At 39.5% G+C, this 18151-nt stretch overlaps 1 protein-coding gene across 1 annotated transcript in view; it reads right to left on the bottom strand.

Annotated features, from left to right (window-relative positions):
- Nucleotides 1-18151, bottom strand: part of SLC4A4 (solute carrier family 4 member 4) — a 347265-nt gene that overhangs the window by 15566 nt on the left and 313548 nt on the right. Inside the window, exons 19-20 of the mRNA XM_060148054.1 lie at nucleotides 5447-5625; nucleotides 4071-4143 (exon numbers count right to left, since the gene is read on the bottom strand). Of these exons, the coding sequence (XP_060004037.1) occupies nucleotides 4071-4143; nucleotides 5447-5625 (252 nt within the window). The remainder of the gene's footprint in view (nucleotides 1-4070; nucleotides 4144-5446; nucleotides 5626-18151) is intronic.

The following is an 18151-nucleotide window of genomic DNA, read 5'->3' on the forward strand; positions in this document are numbered from 1 at the left end:
GTTTGTAAAAATGTCATCCTTCTCACTACATAAGAGAATCAGAAATCAGACCAGAGAAGCTGGGGAAGATCATCTCATGAGAAATGAAAATGAATAAGTTCTTAGAGGGCAAATACTGTTTTATTTAAAAGGTGGTAAACCATGATGGATATGAGATCAGGCTTTGGAGTCAGAACTGCCTGAGTTCAAATCTTGGCTCTACCATTTAAGAACTTTGTGACCCGGCAAGTTACTCATAATTTTTCTTATCTATAAAGTGGATTCAATCATAAGTAAGTATACTTTTTGGAGGTGTGACTGGAGAACTAAATATAAAAAACCTGTGCAGAGCCCTTAGTCCAAGGCCAAGCTCAATAAATGGAAGCTTCTATTACAATCAACTTCAACAATATCATCATCAGCAGCATCTTCATTATCATTTCTCCTTGTTTTTCTGTTACTGAACAGAGTGTACGGCATACAGCAGGAGCTCAACGAATGTTGTCAAATACAAATTAAACACTATCCTCCACATTTTAGAACACTGAACAAATCTGAAAGATAAATTTTGGCCACTCCTCATGTTAAAGATAAACTAATTCAAGCAAAGGGAACAGAAGTAGCAGTGAACTTTTCTTGATCTTTATTTCCTCGGACTTGCCAGAAGTATGGAAAAAGTAAGCTCCAGGAACTGTCTTTCATCTATTTGCTGCTCTTTGGTCTACCGAGTCTCCCCATACAGAACACTAGCTTAACAGGCAGTATTTCTGCTGCAGAAACACAGATCTAAACTATCTAGCCAGCCTAGGAAGCCAGTTATTCCTGCTTCCCAGCAGTTCTGTACTGAATCAGTGGTGAGATTTGAGGCATGCGCCACTGTTGCTGGCCAAGGTCAAGGGGTAGCCTCCTGAACTTAAAGCTAGTACACTATGATTCCTTACATTCTTCTATGTAAAAAGACAGATTTTGGCAAAGAGATCAAAACACAGGTCCATCAACTTCAAAGTAATCAATGTTCAAAGTAAGTCTGCCCAAGTAGGTACAGGGAACAACTACCCACACTGCTTAATGCATGGAAGAAAATAACTAGCATCACTGGAGGCCACCAAACCTGTGATGGATGCAGGGAGTTGGGAGGGAAGGTGTTGAGCCATCTCATTTTTAAAAGTCACATGTTTCTCTTGATTTCATTCATTTGATCCGCCTTTCAAAGGCAGCTCTTTTAAGTAAAACCGTTCCCTAAAGTCATCACCTGTTTCTTTAAAACACAGTCACACAGTGGAGGAAAAAAGATTCCCTCCTCCAAGGCAACTCATGACGCCACTTTCTGCGTGAATTCTGAGGTTAATTGTTAATCTTGACTTCTTCTTAGGCGTAACTTAGGTTTTAGTTAAACTACTCTCAACATCTGCTTCTTCCTGTGTTGACTTTTCAGATGAGCTAACAAGGGTTCTGTAGTGAAAGCGCATAACTTACCAAACTTCAATGCTAAGAAGGGCACCTGATCTGAAATTGGCTGACCTTTTCAGATGTGATTCCTGAAGTAAGGAATAGCCTCACTTGCTGAAGTAACATACCACAAGAGTCAATGCTAGACTATTTTATCCTTGTTGTTTTTAAATCCAGGTTCCCCACAATATGTTGGAAACTACACTAACTAAACAATTTCATTTCCCACAGTTTGGGCAAAAGATGGCCTAACAAAAATGTTTGCTGAACTGCCTTTTCCACTGATGCTTACACTGACTCTTTGCATTAACTCAAAGTTGCCAGGTAGAAATAGCCACAATTATGGACATGAGTACCTGAATGAGGGTGAGCCAGAACATGAGTACTTAAGGAAGGTCAAAGCAAAAGCAAGTTCATACTCACTGATCCCTTACATCTATCTTTTTCCTTTCTCTGTATTATAATCTGTTCCCGTAGATACTACAGTGCTTTTCATATCAGGGGCAAAAAGAATCATTGTAAAATGAAGAACAAAAGTGCTTTCAGCTTTAACTCCTCTGCAGCCATAGTTGGGTGAGAAAAGAGTTAGGAAGAGGCCTTGCATCTCTTCCTAAAAATAGCAGTTTATACACTGTTTGTTCTCTGTGTTCCTTTGGAACCATGCATGATCATTCGGTTGACAGATTCTCCAAGATTAAAGCCAATTTGCTATAACAAACAAACAAAGAAGAATTTTAAAACACATCTGACTTTTCTGAGTTAGGATTTTATACTGCATTATTGAAAAGGAATAATATAAAAATAAAATTAAAGGAAGAGTGGGTGGTGATGAGTACATACGAACTGATGGGAAGATTTCTATTTATCTCTTACTAGTGGCTTAAGAACTAAGAGACCCTATAAAAGAGACTTGGCAGTTGTGTCGTGTGAATCCACCTTCAGGGGTCCCAGGGGCAAATTCCTTCCTAGGAGAGCCTTCCACAATGTGAGGTCATAATTACCTACAATGATCTCTACAAGTTGATCTGTCCAGATGAGGTCCCATTGCCTATGTGGTAAAAAGCTGTCATTAGACTTTTCCACCAGCTGATGTGCTGGCGTCTACGGGGCAAGAGAGGAACACAGAGCACTTTGGAAGTGGATTTGATGCTGTGAAACTCATAACAACTCGAACCTCCCCCACAATTCGCTCTGCACTGGCCAAACTGACAACAGATTTCCCTCTGTCCTCACAGAACATAAGATCTGTCCTTTTTTAAGGTCCTCTGTATATAACCAGAAATGAACTCCTTGCAATTACTTTTAGTTTTACTTCCCCACATATTACATGAGATACATATTCCTTCATGATTCCAGTCAGAAATTAAACCAGCTAATTGACACTGTAGAAACCAGTGACAAAAGATGAATATTTAAATCTTTTAACTGTTTACAAAGTATTTTGTGCATAATGTATGCAGTAATCTAAATACTCTGAAGGCAGAGTCAGTCCTAGCTATACATTAAGAAATTACAGTTCTATTTTCCACAAATTCATCTGATTGGCAATTGACATATAAATGTGTTAATGGGAAAGAAATGGAGAGCTTTTGCCTTTCACTGTACTTCTGTATTCTCTGAATTCTTTCCAAGAATGTACTGCTCTATTACTTGTGTAATTAAATAAGCATTCAAAAAACCTTTTGAAAAATTAAGGTTGTTTAAAGATACACAAAAATTTTTAGAGAAAAATTTGGAAGGATATTGCTAACAGTGGGACTGTTGATAGCTGTTAGGTCTATAGGTGATATTCATGCTTTGTACTGTGATGCAAAGCATAAGATACAAATTATCAATAACTAGATAGTTTTGTTATGTAATAAAAAAAGAATAAAATATTTGTGTCACAAAAGAAAACTGGAAGCTTCAATGACAGATATATGTTAATCTTTTTAAGTACTATCTCTACTTCTAAATATGCTTTCATATATAGTTTATATTTACCTATTAAACATTCACCCCATCAATCAAACCTATATATTGACTCCTAACTTTCTAAATAATCTGTCATTTTTCTTTTTCAAAAGTTCATTTCTAAAGTTTCCTAGTTACAAATCAGTAATTTTATTCCATTCTTTCTTTGTGGCTATTAGGCCTTCTGATTCAAAGAACACAGAAACACAGTCAGCAATAATTAATAATAAGAGAACAATTACAAAATGATCATTGTGAGTCATTCATGTTATCCAGGAGTCCAATGTGGGAAGGGAGGGCAGGATTTAGGAACAAGTAAATGGGAAGTGATGGGAAGAAAGGATGTAGGGAGACTAGGAGAGTGAAAAATGTCATGGGGAGTGGAGTTCAGTTAGTTAGATTGAACTGTATGAAACTGCCATATGCGTAGGTCCAAAAATTTGAATAGTGGTAATTTAATATGGTTCAACCAAATAACTGCAATAATAATAATAATAAGAGAAGGAGTGAGAAGGAAATCAAGGTAGAAGTTTTTAAAGTCTTCATTCTACCTGACTCCTGCTTCATTCAGTGTGATATGATGTGATAACAATCTTGCAGATATTTCTTAAGAAATTCTACTGTTCACATATCCAATTATCTGTCAGTGTTCTGAGAAGGAGGAAGAAGTGAGTATTTCACATATTTACCTTCAAGATGGGAGCCATAAAGACTGACAGACCAGTCAGAATAAACACAAGGGTTCCAGTGACTCTTTGTTCCCTGAAACCAAATCAAAAGATTACCAATCTACCTTTTGTTTTCATAAACATGCTCTTGTCTTTTCACCTTCAGAAAATACTATACATGGATGGAATCACTGTTTGGCTAAGACAGCAAAGGTACGGATATCATATGTAATTAATACCTCAAGGACAGCATATAAGCTTAACAGAACTACAAAATTCTCTTAAAACTATTGCAGTATGTGATTTGAATTCATCAAGAAAAAAGTGATTCTGCTAAATCCTTTGTCCTTTTAGAATCAGAAGAGAAAAATCACTTGCTCTGGTTCCACCAATTACTGGCCTACTTGAAGCCCTTATTTTTTAAACAACTTGTACTGTTGTGTAATTACACCTTCCTTCATAGGAGATAGTTATTACATTGTCCCACATTCTAATTAACAAACAGCTCAGGGAAATTTCCTAAGTGCAGTAAATCCCATCAGTCTCATTTCCAAATCTACAACACCAAAAGTACTTTTTAACAAATACGATTCCCATACAACACCCCCTCACCCCAAGAAAAATCACCCACTGTTGTGGCATGGGAAACGATGGCTCTGTCATGTGAGCTATTCACCCAAGCTCTTAGGAGCAGAGTCCGCTGCAAAATACGCAATAAAGTATAAAGGTCTCATAAGAGCTCTTCATGGCTACCCAGATTTAACTGCTGGAGGTCACGGTTTCTCAGTGCTTATGGGACAGAAAATGAACTGGAAAATAAGAATTCCTCTCCTTTCACAGAATCTTATTTTGGCCGCGTGGCTTGCGGATCTTAGTTCCCTGACCGAGGGTCGAACCCGGGGCCCTGGTAGTGAAAAGGCTGAGTTGTAACCACTGAACTGCCAGGGAATTTCCTCCTTTCATAGCATCTTGAGAATCATAAGCAGACTCAATAGTTTTAGGGAGTCTCAATAGAGCCAAAAAATTAAAGGGTCTGGTTATATATATATATATATATATATATATATATATATATATATATGATTGTGATTGAGTATGTACCACAGCACTAAAATGACCTGCACGTTGAAGAAAATGAATGACCTGTCTGCGTTTTTACTCTGCAAAATTTAGTCTGCTGTTAATCAAAGGAAATGTATATAAGATAAAAAGTGAACTCAAGAAATCATGGAAGACTCTTTCAAGTGAAAATTTAGTCCTTTCTAGAACATCAAGTACAGGAATAGATTATTCATCACCAGCCCTTTCTCCTCCATATTTGTCCGTTTCTTTCTGACTGACACATAGATGTGAGCATGGTATGTTTTATAGAGCCATTTTTCTCTGACGTAACACACCTCACTCCTAGGAATTTTGGTTGTTCTCCAGGTGCAGAAGTCTCTGTCTCCATCTTCAAACTGTCGATGTGAGCAATGGAGATGACAGTAGCAGCCACGTACCACGGAAGGGCCATGAAGGAGCACACCACCATGAGGATGGCCACCCAAAAGAGATCCAGGTGATATCCAGCTCCTTTCTGTAGCAAGAGGTAACAAAACCATGTGAAGAAAGCACTCATACTGCTATCTAGTCATATTTCCAGATGGGAGTTAAGATTACCCAAAGAAACCAATTCGCTTTGCTTGATACACGTATCTACCAGAAGATGAGGTCCTTGAATGAGACTTCATCATCCTCATACTATCCCCCTAACAATTAAACGCAAAGCTGCCACATGGCACACCTCCTCTAGCTTGATTTAAGTCACAGCTTATTAGTTGCTTATTGTTAATTATCGTCTCTGCATCCAATTACATAATTGGAACAATAGAGATACAGAACTATCTTGAAGAGCTACTGACATCCTTCAATGAAGTAATTGAGGCAAATCACCTTGTAGGAACTTAAATGGCAGTGATAGTTACGGAGCAGAAGCTCAATAAATGGTGACAGTAGCAATAGTAATACTGGTTGTTTTTAACATAAACAGGATAGGTACCTTAAAAACAGGCATGATGCCTTCTCTGCTTGACTAGCAATATTCTGTTCACCCAGACAGTATTCAGCACATGTAGACTAATGATGTGAAAGCAACCTTAAGAAAAGCAACCTTAACACTTTTATGTGAAATCTAAAAAAATGATACCAATGAACTCATTTACAAAACAGAAATGGACTCACAGATATAGAAAACGAATTTATGGTTACCAAAGGGCAAAGGGGGGTGGGGAATTAGGAGTTTGGGATTAACATACATGCTACTACCTATAAAATAGAGAACCAACAGGGGCCTATTGTATAGCACAGGGAACTATATTCAATATCTTATAATAACCTATAATGGAAAAGAATCTGAAAAAGAATAGATTTATATATATAAATAAAAATACATATACAAGTATATATAAAAAATACATATACATTATAAAAAACTGAATCACTCTGCTGTACAACTGAAACTAACACAACACTGTAAATCAGCTACACTTCAATTAAAAAAATAAAGACAAAAAAGTACATAGAAGACCATTTCTCACCCTTAATAGTATACGAAAATAATTGTTTAACAACATATGAAACATTATAATTAAGGTAATTGTACTCCCCTAATAAGAATAGGCTGATTTCAAACATTGCCAGATAGTCACAATAACATTTACTGACTGGAAGAGCAGACAATGTAACAAAAGGTCTAGCTCTTTTACTCACTAAATAAATATTGTCAAATGTGTCCACAATGTTATTCTCTGGTTATATTTCTCTGTTCTATTTATGAAGAAATCAATACCTAATACCCCTATGGAGCCTGAGAAAATAGAGCAGTCCATTTTCACAGCATGGAAGCAGCAGCGCCAAGAGGCTGAGTATGACCAATCTGAGGAAACAGAGAGGTTGGCTTTAAAAAATGAGAATGGTCTTTACACTAGGAACCCAGTGACTGTTATCATTGAGATCCTGTTACAGTTACTCAGAACACTGCTCTCTTCTCACTGAAATGCCAGGATTTCACCCCTGGCTTGCACACACGGGTCTAATCATGTTCTCAGAGAACTCATCACAGCTGACACAAGAAAGAAAAGCATATTTTTACTTAGTCCAGGTTTGGCTAAGAAAGAAAATCTCCTTGAGAGACAAATAGATTGATACATATTCATAAAACCAGTTCACTGCAATACAAATGGTTTGAAAGCATAAGGGTTTGAATTGGGAGTGGGTTAAGGCAGCGGAAAGGGGGCCAAGGTGAGGATGAACTGAAGTAACTTGTTCAGTAGTGACTAATGCGGTGAATATCATGCTACGTGTGGGGTCTCAGTCATTCATTCTTTCAACAAATTCTGACTGCCAACCTAGTAACCAGCACAGGCTTGGATGTTAGTGACATATCTGCAAATAAAACAGACAAAAATTCCTGAGCTCATGGAGTTTACATTCTACTGACAGAGACAACAATAAACAACATAAACAAGTAAACTAGACAGTATCTAAAACAGTAGTAAGCACTAAAGAGAACTATGAGAAGTTGGACTTGTATTCTGAGGACCGTCGGAAGCCACTGTAGGGTTTTAAAGGGAAGAATGAGATGATCTGCTTATGATCTAAACACCACGGCTGCTGTGTTAGGAACAGACTGAAGAAAACAGTAACCAGTTCGGAGGCTGGTGCCATGACCCATGCAAGAGAGTGTCATGGTTAGAACCAGGGTGGTAACAGTGAACATAGCAAGAAGTGGGTGGATTCTGGCTACTCCGTCAGGTGGAGCATACAGGATTTGCTCACTCCTGCCTGTGGATGTGTTGGCCATTCATGATCTGGCCTCTGTTTACATCTGCAGCCTCATCTTTGACCTCTGCCCTACTTGGATCCTATATCACGGCCAGTTTCAACCATATGCAATTCCTTGAATATGTCTTACTCACTAATGCCTTTTGTGTCTTTGCCCATATAGCATCCCTACCTGGAATAACCTCTCTTTTCCTTCTTTCCTTGGGCCAGTCCTACTCATCCTTAAGACTTAAATCAGCCTTCTTTTTTTTTTTTTTTTCGGTAGTTTTTCCTTCCTCAGCCCAGGTGAGATAGGTGAGTTTAGTTAGGTTAGATCTCCTCCTTTATGTTCCCCTGTCTATCACTTTACACTTTCCTCTATCACAGCACTCATCACACTGTTTTGAAATTGTAGATGTGTTTATCTGTCTTTGATATCAGACTGTAAGTAACATGAGAAGCTAGACTCTATCCTGAATACCTAAGCAGAGTACATGATGCATAGTCAATGCTCAATTAATTAAAAAGTGAATGACAAATAGCATGTACACATTCTTGAGTGGCAACTATAAACTCTTAATTAGCTACACAAAAAATTTAAACTTATTTGTTAATCGGTAGAAATGTGAACCTTTTGGAGGGGGAAGGGGGGAGGTGAACAACATCTGGAAATACCACATAGTTTCAAGCCTTATTTAGACTAAAACACTCAAGACCATATTAGAGGTACCAACACAGTAATCAATGGGCAGGATCCCCAAATCTTGTCACCAAGGAAACTGTAATAACCTAAGGATGTGCACACTGGCCAGATCAACGGGTCAAAAGAAGACTGACTGCAGCAAAGTCATGCATGTTACCCCAAGCCACTTCCATGCTTTCTTAAACTATTTCAAGTAAAACAAGTTTGAGCTAGATATCCTGGAGACTAGCAAAAAGGGGCCACATAATACCAAAGAAGGTGGAATGAGGATTTTAGAAAGTAGAATACAAAGGTAACCACAAAACCACCAGAATAAATAAAAGTTCTGGGGCAAAATAATTACAGACACATAATTACTCTGCCTCTTGACATCACTCCCTTCAGAAAGTCTTCCTTTCCCTCAACCACGCTGAGACTACTTGATGCTCTTAAAAGGAAGGGAAAATTATCAACTTGACCTGAAGGTCCTGCCTGATTTGCGTCTGCAGAGCTCCCTCTCCAGACTCAACCCTCCCTCTCTCACTGAAGCCACACTGGATTATTTTGGTCATTCATTCTTGCCAGGTTACCGCCTCTTATAAAGCCTGTTCATATACAGTGATTCCTGTGCCGTCCTGTGTTCCTCTTCCCACCCAGTCTCACTCAGCTAATCCTACTGTAGTGTGAGATCTCAGTGTTAAGTGCCACCACCTTGGAACTCCCAGCACCTTGGGACTAGGTCAAACCCTCTCTTATAGACTCTTAAAGGACCATCACTTGTCTTTCGCGGTACCAGACACATTTGCAATGTCACATTTTGCATGATTATTGGGATGATGTCTCTCTCCCTCAGGGACCAGAAGCTCCATGAGGACAGGAACCATGTGCGTTTTTGTTCACCACTGAAACTCTAGCACATGGCACTGTGCCCACTACTGAGTGGACACTAGATAAATGTTCATTGGATAAATGAATGCATGTTAATTCATCATTCAATGGCACTCTGCTAGATCCTAAAAATAAAATTATAGCTAATGACACAGTCCTTGCCCTCAAGTTGCTTACAGAGTAGTAGTACAGCTGGACAAATCAATAGGCATTCTCAGTACCACAGTGTTAAAGGTCTACAGCAGGGGTGAGCACCCAGGAGGGGCACTCAACTCAGCCCTAAGTCAAGGATAGTTTGCATAGGAGGTGGTATCTAAGCTGAGTCCTAAAACGTAAGCCATAACCAGCTGGGAGACAAGATATGGAGATGCAGGGGAAAATAACAGGCAAATGCGCTACCATTTTGAGAAAAGTAAATAGAGTTGGTGCTTAGGAGGAGATGGGAAAGGTGGAAAATAAGGCTAAAGAAGTTAAGAACTTTGATGTTTTGCTGAAGGCTTTGGAATTCTTTCTATCATAGAGCGACAGGAAGCTACTGAAGGGTTTTAAGCAGGCAAGTGATGTGATCAGATTTGTGTTTAGAAGGAGGGCTCTGTTGGATTGTAAAAGATGTGTTGGAAGAGGTCAGGACTGGAGGCAGAGATGACAACACTGCCGTAATCCAGGCTGGAGATGATGCAGTTCAAACTAAAGGAACAGTAGTGGGGAAACACAAAGGACAGATGGGAGAGATTTTAAGGGGACTGAGTCCAAAGAGGGAAAAGCAATGAATTTATTTTGCCTAATTTCAATGCTTAAGGCTTACAATGTCTAGTATGGTGTCCTACACATAGTAAACACTGGAGATATGTTTGTTGAACAAAATGATAAAAGCTATGCTCAAAAATTCATGGTGCCCCAACTATTGCCATAAAGACCCCAGAACGCAAATGGTTATGTTAGAGAAGTTGTTCCTGCAAAACAAACCTGTATGTATGGACATGAGCCACTTCTAAGGTATCTCTTTTGGCTACAAGTGTCTGAATAACTAGATTTGAATGGAATGAAAATAATATTAAAATATTTGGCACTTTTTAATGGAAATAATACTGTATGAAATATAGAAAACAGCATTTTTTTCGAAAATGCCATGTGACATCTTTGCTTCTCACCCCTCCTCCCTACTGCCTCTTGCCTTCTTCAGATTCTGATCATCTCTCTCCTGGATTACACAGCAGCCGCCTGACCACTCCCTCCACACTCCTCCTCTCTTGTACCTCTCCCATCCGTCCTTACTGCTGCCAGAGTGAGGGTCTAAAGTACAGCTGTGATGCCACCCATCCAGGCTGGCATGCTGAGGAAGCAGGGGAGGCCAGTGGGAGATGAGTAGCCCAAGCAGGACGGAGCAGGTCCCACGAGCCTGGCTTCCCACGCCGAGTCTCCTGCATCTGAGTCTGTGATGGGGCCCTCACAGATTCCTGAAACGATACCGTTCCCTAAACGTGTCCTGCACATTATGTGCCACTCTTCAAACTGGCACTATTTCTGCAACTTGACATCTGTTTAAATCCATCCTGTCCCTTCAAGGTCCAGCTCAAACTCCGAGGCCTCCTTCACATCCACTCAGCAACCCTCAGCTCTCGATGCCGCTCTGGCCTCTGAAGCCCCTGCTTTATTCTTGTCCCTGACAACCCACTCTCCTCATTGCTTTCCCTGCCCAAAATCCTTCAGTGGCTTCTTGTTTCACTTAGAATAAAACCTAAGCAGTGTAAAATTATCCTTAAGGTTCTACATCGGTGTTTCTCCCAGAACTATTTTGCGCACCAGGGGACACGTGGCAATGTCTGGAGACATTTTTGCTTGTAACAACTTGGCGGGAAAGGGTGCGACTAGCATGTAGTAAGTAGAGGTCAGAGATGCTGCTAAATACCCTACAATACACAGGATGGTCATGACCAACAAAGAATTATGCAAAACGACAATAATGCTGAAGTTGAGTGATCTGGTGATCTGGTCCCACTCCCACTGACCTTATCTTTTTTTTTTTTTTTGCGGTACGCGGGCCTCTCACTGTTGTGGCCTCTCCCGTTGCGGAGCACAGGCTCCGGATGTGCAGGCTCAGCGGCCATGGCTCACGGGCCCAGCCGCTCCGCGGCATGTGGGGTCTTCCCGGATCGGGGCACGAACCTGCGTCCCCCGCATCGGCAGGCGGACTCTCAACCACTGCGCCACCAGGGAAGCCCTGACCTTATCTTGAATCCCTGATTCCCCAAGGTTCCAGTTACACTGACCTGTTATCTGTTCCTCAATACACCAAGCTTCCCACCCAGGGCCTTTGTACCTACTCCTATCTTTGCTTGGAAAACTATTTTTTAAATAAACATTCATTGAACACCTGTGCTAGGCCTTGTGTTAGATAAAACAATAAGAAAGGATACCTGCCCTTAAGAGGTTTACAGGTTATTAGTTGAAGTCAGGTGTGGAAGCAAATAATTTATTGTATGTGAAAGATACAAGGCACAAAGAAGGCAAGGTCGTTTTCAACCTAGGGGTGGATATGAGTGGTGAATAGGGGAAATCCACTAAACTCCTTCAGGGCAGAGACCATAACTTAGAACAATTTTTATCTTCAACATCTAACACAAGTGTTCCATACAGAGCAAGGATTTAGTAAGCGCTCAAGAGGTTAAGTATGTCCTTTAAAGTTTATAAAAGTCCTTGTCTTCATGGATATAAACCCCAAAATGTCCTACTTTCTGAAACTGGAGATTATTTTAAGTACAAGGATAGGAAGTGAAACTTTACCTCCTTTTGATATTGTATATGATTTGTTAATACAGAACAAAGGTCATTCAGGAATAAATCCACAGAAATCAAAATCTATGAGAGACAAAGATTAGCCTCACAGTTTACATCTGATAAATAGATGATAACAAAGGAGTCAGGAGCAGTACACACACACGCACAGACACAGAATAAACATTTGTGCTAGGAGCCCCCATGATTCAGAGAACAAGCTGGTTTATGGGGACACCTAGAACCACGACACAGTTTCTCCCACCAAGGGAGGGGACACAGATTTGTACACAAATTATAATGTATTTTAAACAGAGATTCAAAGAGGTTTGAGAAAGACACCCAAGAGTACAGAGTGTTTAGCTACGTCTAGTGTGAACCCACAAAATCTTCCCGCAGTGATGCCATCTAAACAGGGCTTTGATTAATACAAGCACTCACTATGAGAACTGGAGATGGGCAGGCAGGTTCTTCGGTTATCACCCACCTCATACAGTGCAACAGCTCTGAGAACCTTGTGGCCACGGATAACAAAATTCTTCAAGATGTATTTACTAAGTCTACCTTATGGAAATCATTGTGATGGGCCACACGAGAGCTGGAAAGAGGCCTAAAACATGGCCCTTGTCTTGAAAACGTTTGGCTCAGAAAAGAAAATAAGGTAATTACACAAAAAAACTACTGTGCAAGACATTATGTGACCAATGCCACAGAGTAATACAGTAAGTAAGAGCAAAAACAACAGCAATAGAAATTAACATTATAAGTGAAGGTTATGCTGACAAGTTTTTATATTTGGAGGATCTTAAAGGATGGGGATGATTCTCATAGGTGGTAATCATTGAGGAGTGGAGAGGAGAGTTGGAATAACCAGCAGAAGAAACTGCGAGGTGAAGAAAAAACAACAATTCATTTGACCAGGGCATTGTATATAGTATGTGGAAAGAATCATTTTAAATTTTGGGTGAGGTCATATCGCAAAGAGACTTAAATTCCAAGCTAGGGCAAATGGACATTCTTCAAGGGGAGAAGGTTTAGAGGGCCAAGGTATAAAAGTTTAAGAACTACAGGACTGACATATCAAAAAAAATGCTTTAAAAAATATTCCAGCTTTTGGAATGAAGCAAGGGAGACTGGTTATTATTGATAACTCATGGTTAAACCATTACAACAGTCTAGACATGAGATAAAAGGACTGAATCTAAGGTATCATAGCAGAAATGGAAAGGAAAAATTAAAACAGGGCACGTTTTGTTTTGTTTTGTTTTGTTTTGCGGTACGCGGGGCTCTCACCGTTGTGGCCTCTCCCGTTGCGGAGCACAGGCTCCAGACGCGCAGGCTCAGCGGCCATGGCTCATGGGCCCAGCTGCTCTGCGGCATGTGGGATCTTCCCGGACCGGGGCACAAACCCGTATCCCCTGCATCGGCAGGTGGACTCTCAACCACTGTGCCACCAGGGAAGCCCCAGGGCACATTTTGGAGTTATCCAAGAAAACACACTCAAATTAAGTGTTTTACCATAGAGTTTAACAGAGAAAATCTATTGCTACAACGACCTAATATCTATTTCTGGATACCGATTCCAAGCAATTTTTCCCTCCTGCGCCCTATCTTTAACACTTAAAATCACTTCCCTTGTGAGAAGTATCCCTTGCTTTGAAGCCTGAAGCTCACACTCTCTCCCTGCCTCAGGGAAAGACCTTGGAGAAGTCATGACCTTGCTGAACCTGGTTTGCTTTTGAGTGCTCTGCAGGGATAAAGTGGGACATAACTAACCAAAATGATGGCCAAAAAAAGCCAAGTGCCTTGGCGTTCCTCATCAGTACAGAGCTGCTCAGCAGAGTGGGAAGGTGGATCCCATCCTAAACAGAACAATCAGCCAGCCAGGGCCATCTGACACAGAGCCAAAGCCAATGCCACCCAAAAACATGCTGCTTTTAGTATCACAATGCCTCCACCTCTCTCACTGTGTCAGGTTTCTCTTTTGAATCAATTTCATAGCAGTCAGGGCCCTTAATAATTTTAGATAGAATCTCCAGTTTTCACATTCCGCAGCCTCTTTCCCTAATGAAAAACAAAATTATTTGAACAAAACAATATCCAGTGTGAAAAGCCTTTGATTCATGATGATATCCCCACTGGTATCTTTAGATTTGTGTCAAAACACTGGCATTTATTCTATAACTACTGTTATTCAAAGGAATGATTTCTAATAAGCAATTCCAAAAGTGATGAAAACATTTTTTATTTATTCAACTCCTATTTTAAGAGGTAAATCCTAATATGCCTTGATTTTCTAATGTTTTCTATAGGGAGTAGAATAAAATTTCAGTATTTTATCAACCCCAAATTTGCTAAATTCAAAATTCTGAATTTTATTAGTAAGAAAACTTAATGAGCAAAAAGAATAGGCATTTGCCTTCAAGGACACATAGCAAATCTGACTAACTATATATCAAAAGTAAGAATATGTTTCCAAATTTTTTCAGAATAAAATATATTAGTCAACATCTATTTCCAGCCTTTCAAAAGCAAATCAACACTGAATTCCTCCCAGTAAAGAACATCTAAAAATGCTCAACAAAATACAGAAAATATCTTACAGAAATCATGGTTTATCTGCCAGAAAGTAAGAGAAATAACTGGAAACAAAAAATAATGGCAACAGGAAAGAGTAAATCTACAATGTCAGTAAACCCTTGAGGCCTGGGCCTGCCCAGCAAGACTATGCCAATCTTTGGCGGGGTAAGGCATGGGGTAGAATGACCATCTGACACCAATCCTAGGGATATGGGGGAAAGGGCATAGATGGGAGACACCCCCTGAAATAAAACTAGGATACTCTAAACACAGCATACCCATTTGGTAGACTAGGGGGAAAAAACACCCTACAGAGAGAGACAGTGGGGATACAAGCCTCTCTTGGCCTTGCCACTAGATGTAATGCCATTAAAAAAAAAAAAAAAAGATTCTCCAAAGATATTTCTAACCATAAACCTACAACTCAGTTTGGAGCTGGACTTCACATTACCTCTGCAGTCTGAAAAACCTTAAGCTAAAAGTGTAGTGTGAATTAGTCCTAGCCTTTTATGAATTAGTCTTGCCACCGCACTCTCAAACGCTGCATAGATATAGACATAAAATATTGAAACTATATTTCATCCAGCTTCTAGGGAAGCAGTCAAGACTACTGCAAGTTCTTCAGTACAGATATGGCAGATTTCACTTTCCAAAAATGGCTGGGAAAATATCTCCTGTCCCACATATTTTCCTACAATGTAAAATTGCCACTCCTCCATCAAACAGTGGAGTCCTTCCTTATCTCCTTGAATGGAGGATGGTCCTATGACTATTTTGACCAGCTGACTCTGGCAAAGTAATGAAGTAAAACTGTGCCAGTTGCAGGTGCAACCACGATATGGCCTAATTTTTCACTTCTTCATTCTTGGAAGTCAGCTGCCATGTAGTAAGTGCAAATAACCCACTGCCATGCTGTGAGAAGCCTACACCACATGGAAAGACCCTGGAGGATGAGATGCCATGTGGTGAGAGGGGGAGAGGGGAGAGGAAGAGGGAGGGAGGGGGAGAGGGAGAGGGAGAGAGAAGGGGGGAGAGAGGGAGAGAGGGAGAGAGAGAGAGAGAGAGAGAGAGAGAGAGCGAGAGAGAGCGAGAGAGAGCGAGAGAGCGAGAGAGCGAGCGAGAGAGAGAGAGAGAGAGAGAGAGAGGCAGGCAGACACACCAAGGAATATCAAGGTATGTGAGACATGTGAATCAGTCCGGTCAACCCTTAGATGACATCAGCCCTGGCCACTAATCTAACTGTAACTGCAGGAGAGACCTCAAGCAAGAAGTATCCATCTGAACCCTGTCAACCCAAAGAAACATGAGAAATAATAATAAATTGTTGTTTTAAGTTGTTAAGTTTTCAGGAGGCTTGTTATACAGCAAAAGATAAACAGAAAAACCACCTGGTTATCTTCAACAAATAAATTACAAGCGGAAACAAACAGATTGATGGAGAGGAGAATCTATGGACTGATAGTTTATGAAAGACTTAGGGGATTCCCTGGTGGTGCAGTGGTTAAGAATCCGCCTGCCAGTGCAGGGGACTCGGGTTCAATCCCTGGGCTGGGAAGATCCCACATGCCACAGAGCAAATAAGCCCATGTGCCACAACTACTGAGCCTGCACCCTAAAGCCCACGAGCCACAACTACTGAAGCCCACGTGCCTAGAGCCTGTGCTCCGCAACAAAAGAAGCCACCGCAATGAGAAGCCTGTGTGCCGCAATGAAGAGTAGCCCCAGCTCGCCACAACTAGAGAAAGCCCGTGCGCAGCAACAAAGACCCAATGCAGCCAAAGATAAATAAATAAAATAATAAATAAAAGTTTATGAAAGACTTAAGATAATGTTTGAACTTTATTTGGATCCTGATTTAAACAAATACATTATGTTTTTAAAGTTTAATATACATATGACACATTTGCAAATTTAAATATTGACTGGATTTTTGATGATATTAAGGAATTTTGTTAATTTTTAGACTGATAATGGTATTGTGGTCATGCTTTTCAAAAGAGATCTCAAAAGAGATCTTATCTTTAGAAATACATAGTCCAAAATTTATGGATAATATGGAATGCTGTCTACACTTACTTCAAAGTATTATAGGAAGGGGATAAGATCATGGAAATTTAAATGATACAAGATTGGACAGGAGTTGTTAATTGTTAGAGTTGGGTGATAAGTACTGAGTTACACTACTCTGTCTTCTTTTGTGTATGTTTACAACTTTTCCATAATAAAAGATTTTTTCATGGGAATAAATTTTTAAAAAAGTGTTCCCAGGTTGGCTGGACTCTCCTATATCTCCCAGAAGCAAATAAAATCTCTGGAAGGCTCTGAAGCATTTCATAGGAAGATTATTAGCTCACATTTTTTTTTTTAAAGAAAAGCACTAAATACATGAGGAAGAAAGACAGTACAGGTAAGAGCTGAGAAAACAAAGTTCAGAATCAAACCCACAAAGACAGCAAATATATATATAATAGAGTATATGGAAGAATAATAAAGAAGGGGATTATCAAAATTGAACAAGAAGATTTGGAAAAGAACAAAACAGAACGTCTTAACATAAAAAAATTTATAATTCTTGAAAGGAAAAATTCAATGGAGTGGTTTGGTAGTAGAATACAACCAACAGAAGAATAGAAAGATCTGAAGAAATTATCCAAAATATAGCACAGATACTGAAGACAGTAAATGTGAAAACAAAACAGTTTAGTAGAATTGGGGCACAAGATGGGGATGTACAATAAAGTTCTACTTGTAATTCCAGAAGGATGTATTAGAGATTGAAAGAGTCAAAGAATTACAAAATTCCATAACTGATAAAAGACAGGAAGATTCAGGAAGCCCAGTAATCCAATAATAGTAAAAAGAAATCTCTGCTTACGTAAGTTATAATAGAACTCCAAAATAAAGACAAAAAGAAAATGCTACAGCACCCAAAAGAAAAGAATGATCACTTACAAAGCAATGAGAATTATACTGACAGTTCACTTTTATGGAAGTCAAAAATAATTGAAAATAGATTCTAAATGCTGGAAAAAAAATAGCTTTCAACCTAAATTATACATCCAGAGAAACCACCTTTCAAGAATGAGGGTGAGAGAATCATTTTCAGGCAAACATAAATGAGAGAGTTTACCTCCCAAAGACGCTCAAAGGAGAAAATTTCAAAAGTCTGGTAAACTAGTACTGTTTAAGGGAAATAATTCAGTCTAATGAAAAATATTCTGAAAAGGAAGGTCTGAAGTGCAAAAAAAAAAAAGAAAACTTCTTTGTAATTCTAAAAATCTTGACCATGTCTAATTAATTGGATTTTAAAATTCAGGTAGCAATAAACTCTGGGTATTAACAGAATATGATATGGGAAAGAATATCAAACTTAAAG

Source organism: Lagenorhynchus albirostris, chromosome 4 (genome assembly GCF_949774975.1).
Source record: "Lagenorhynchus albirostris chromosome 4, mLagAlb1.1, whole genome shotgun sequence".
Lineage (NCBI taxonomy): Eukaryota > Metazoa > Chordata > Mammalia > Artiodactyla > Delphinidae > Lagenorhynchus > Lagenorhynchus albirostris.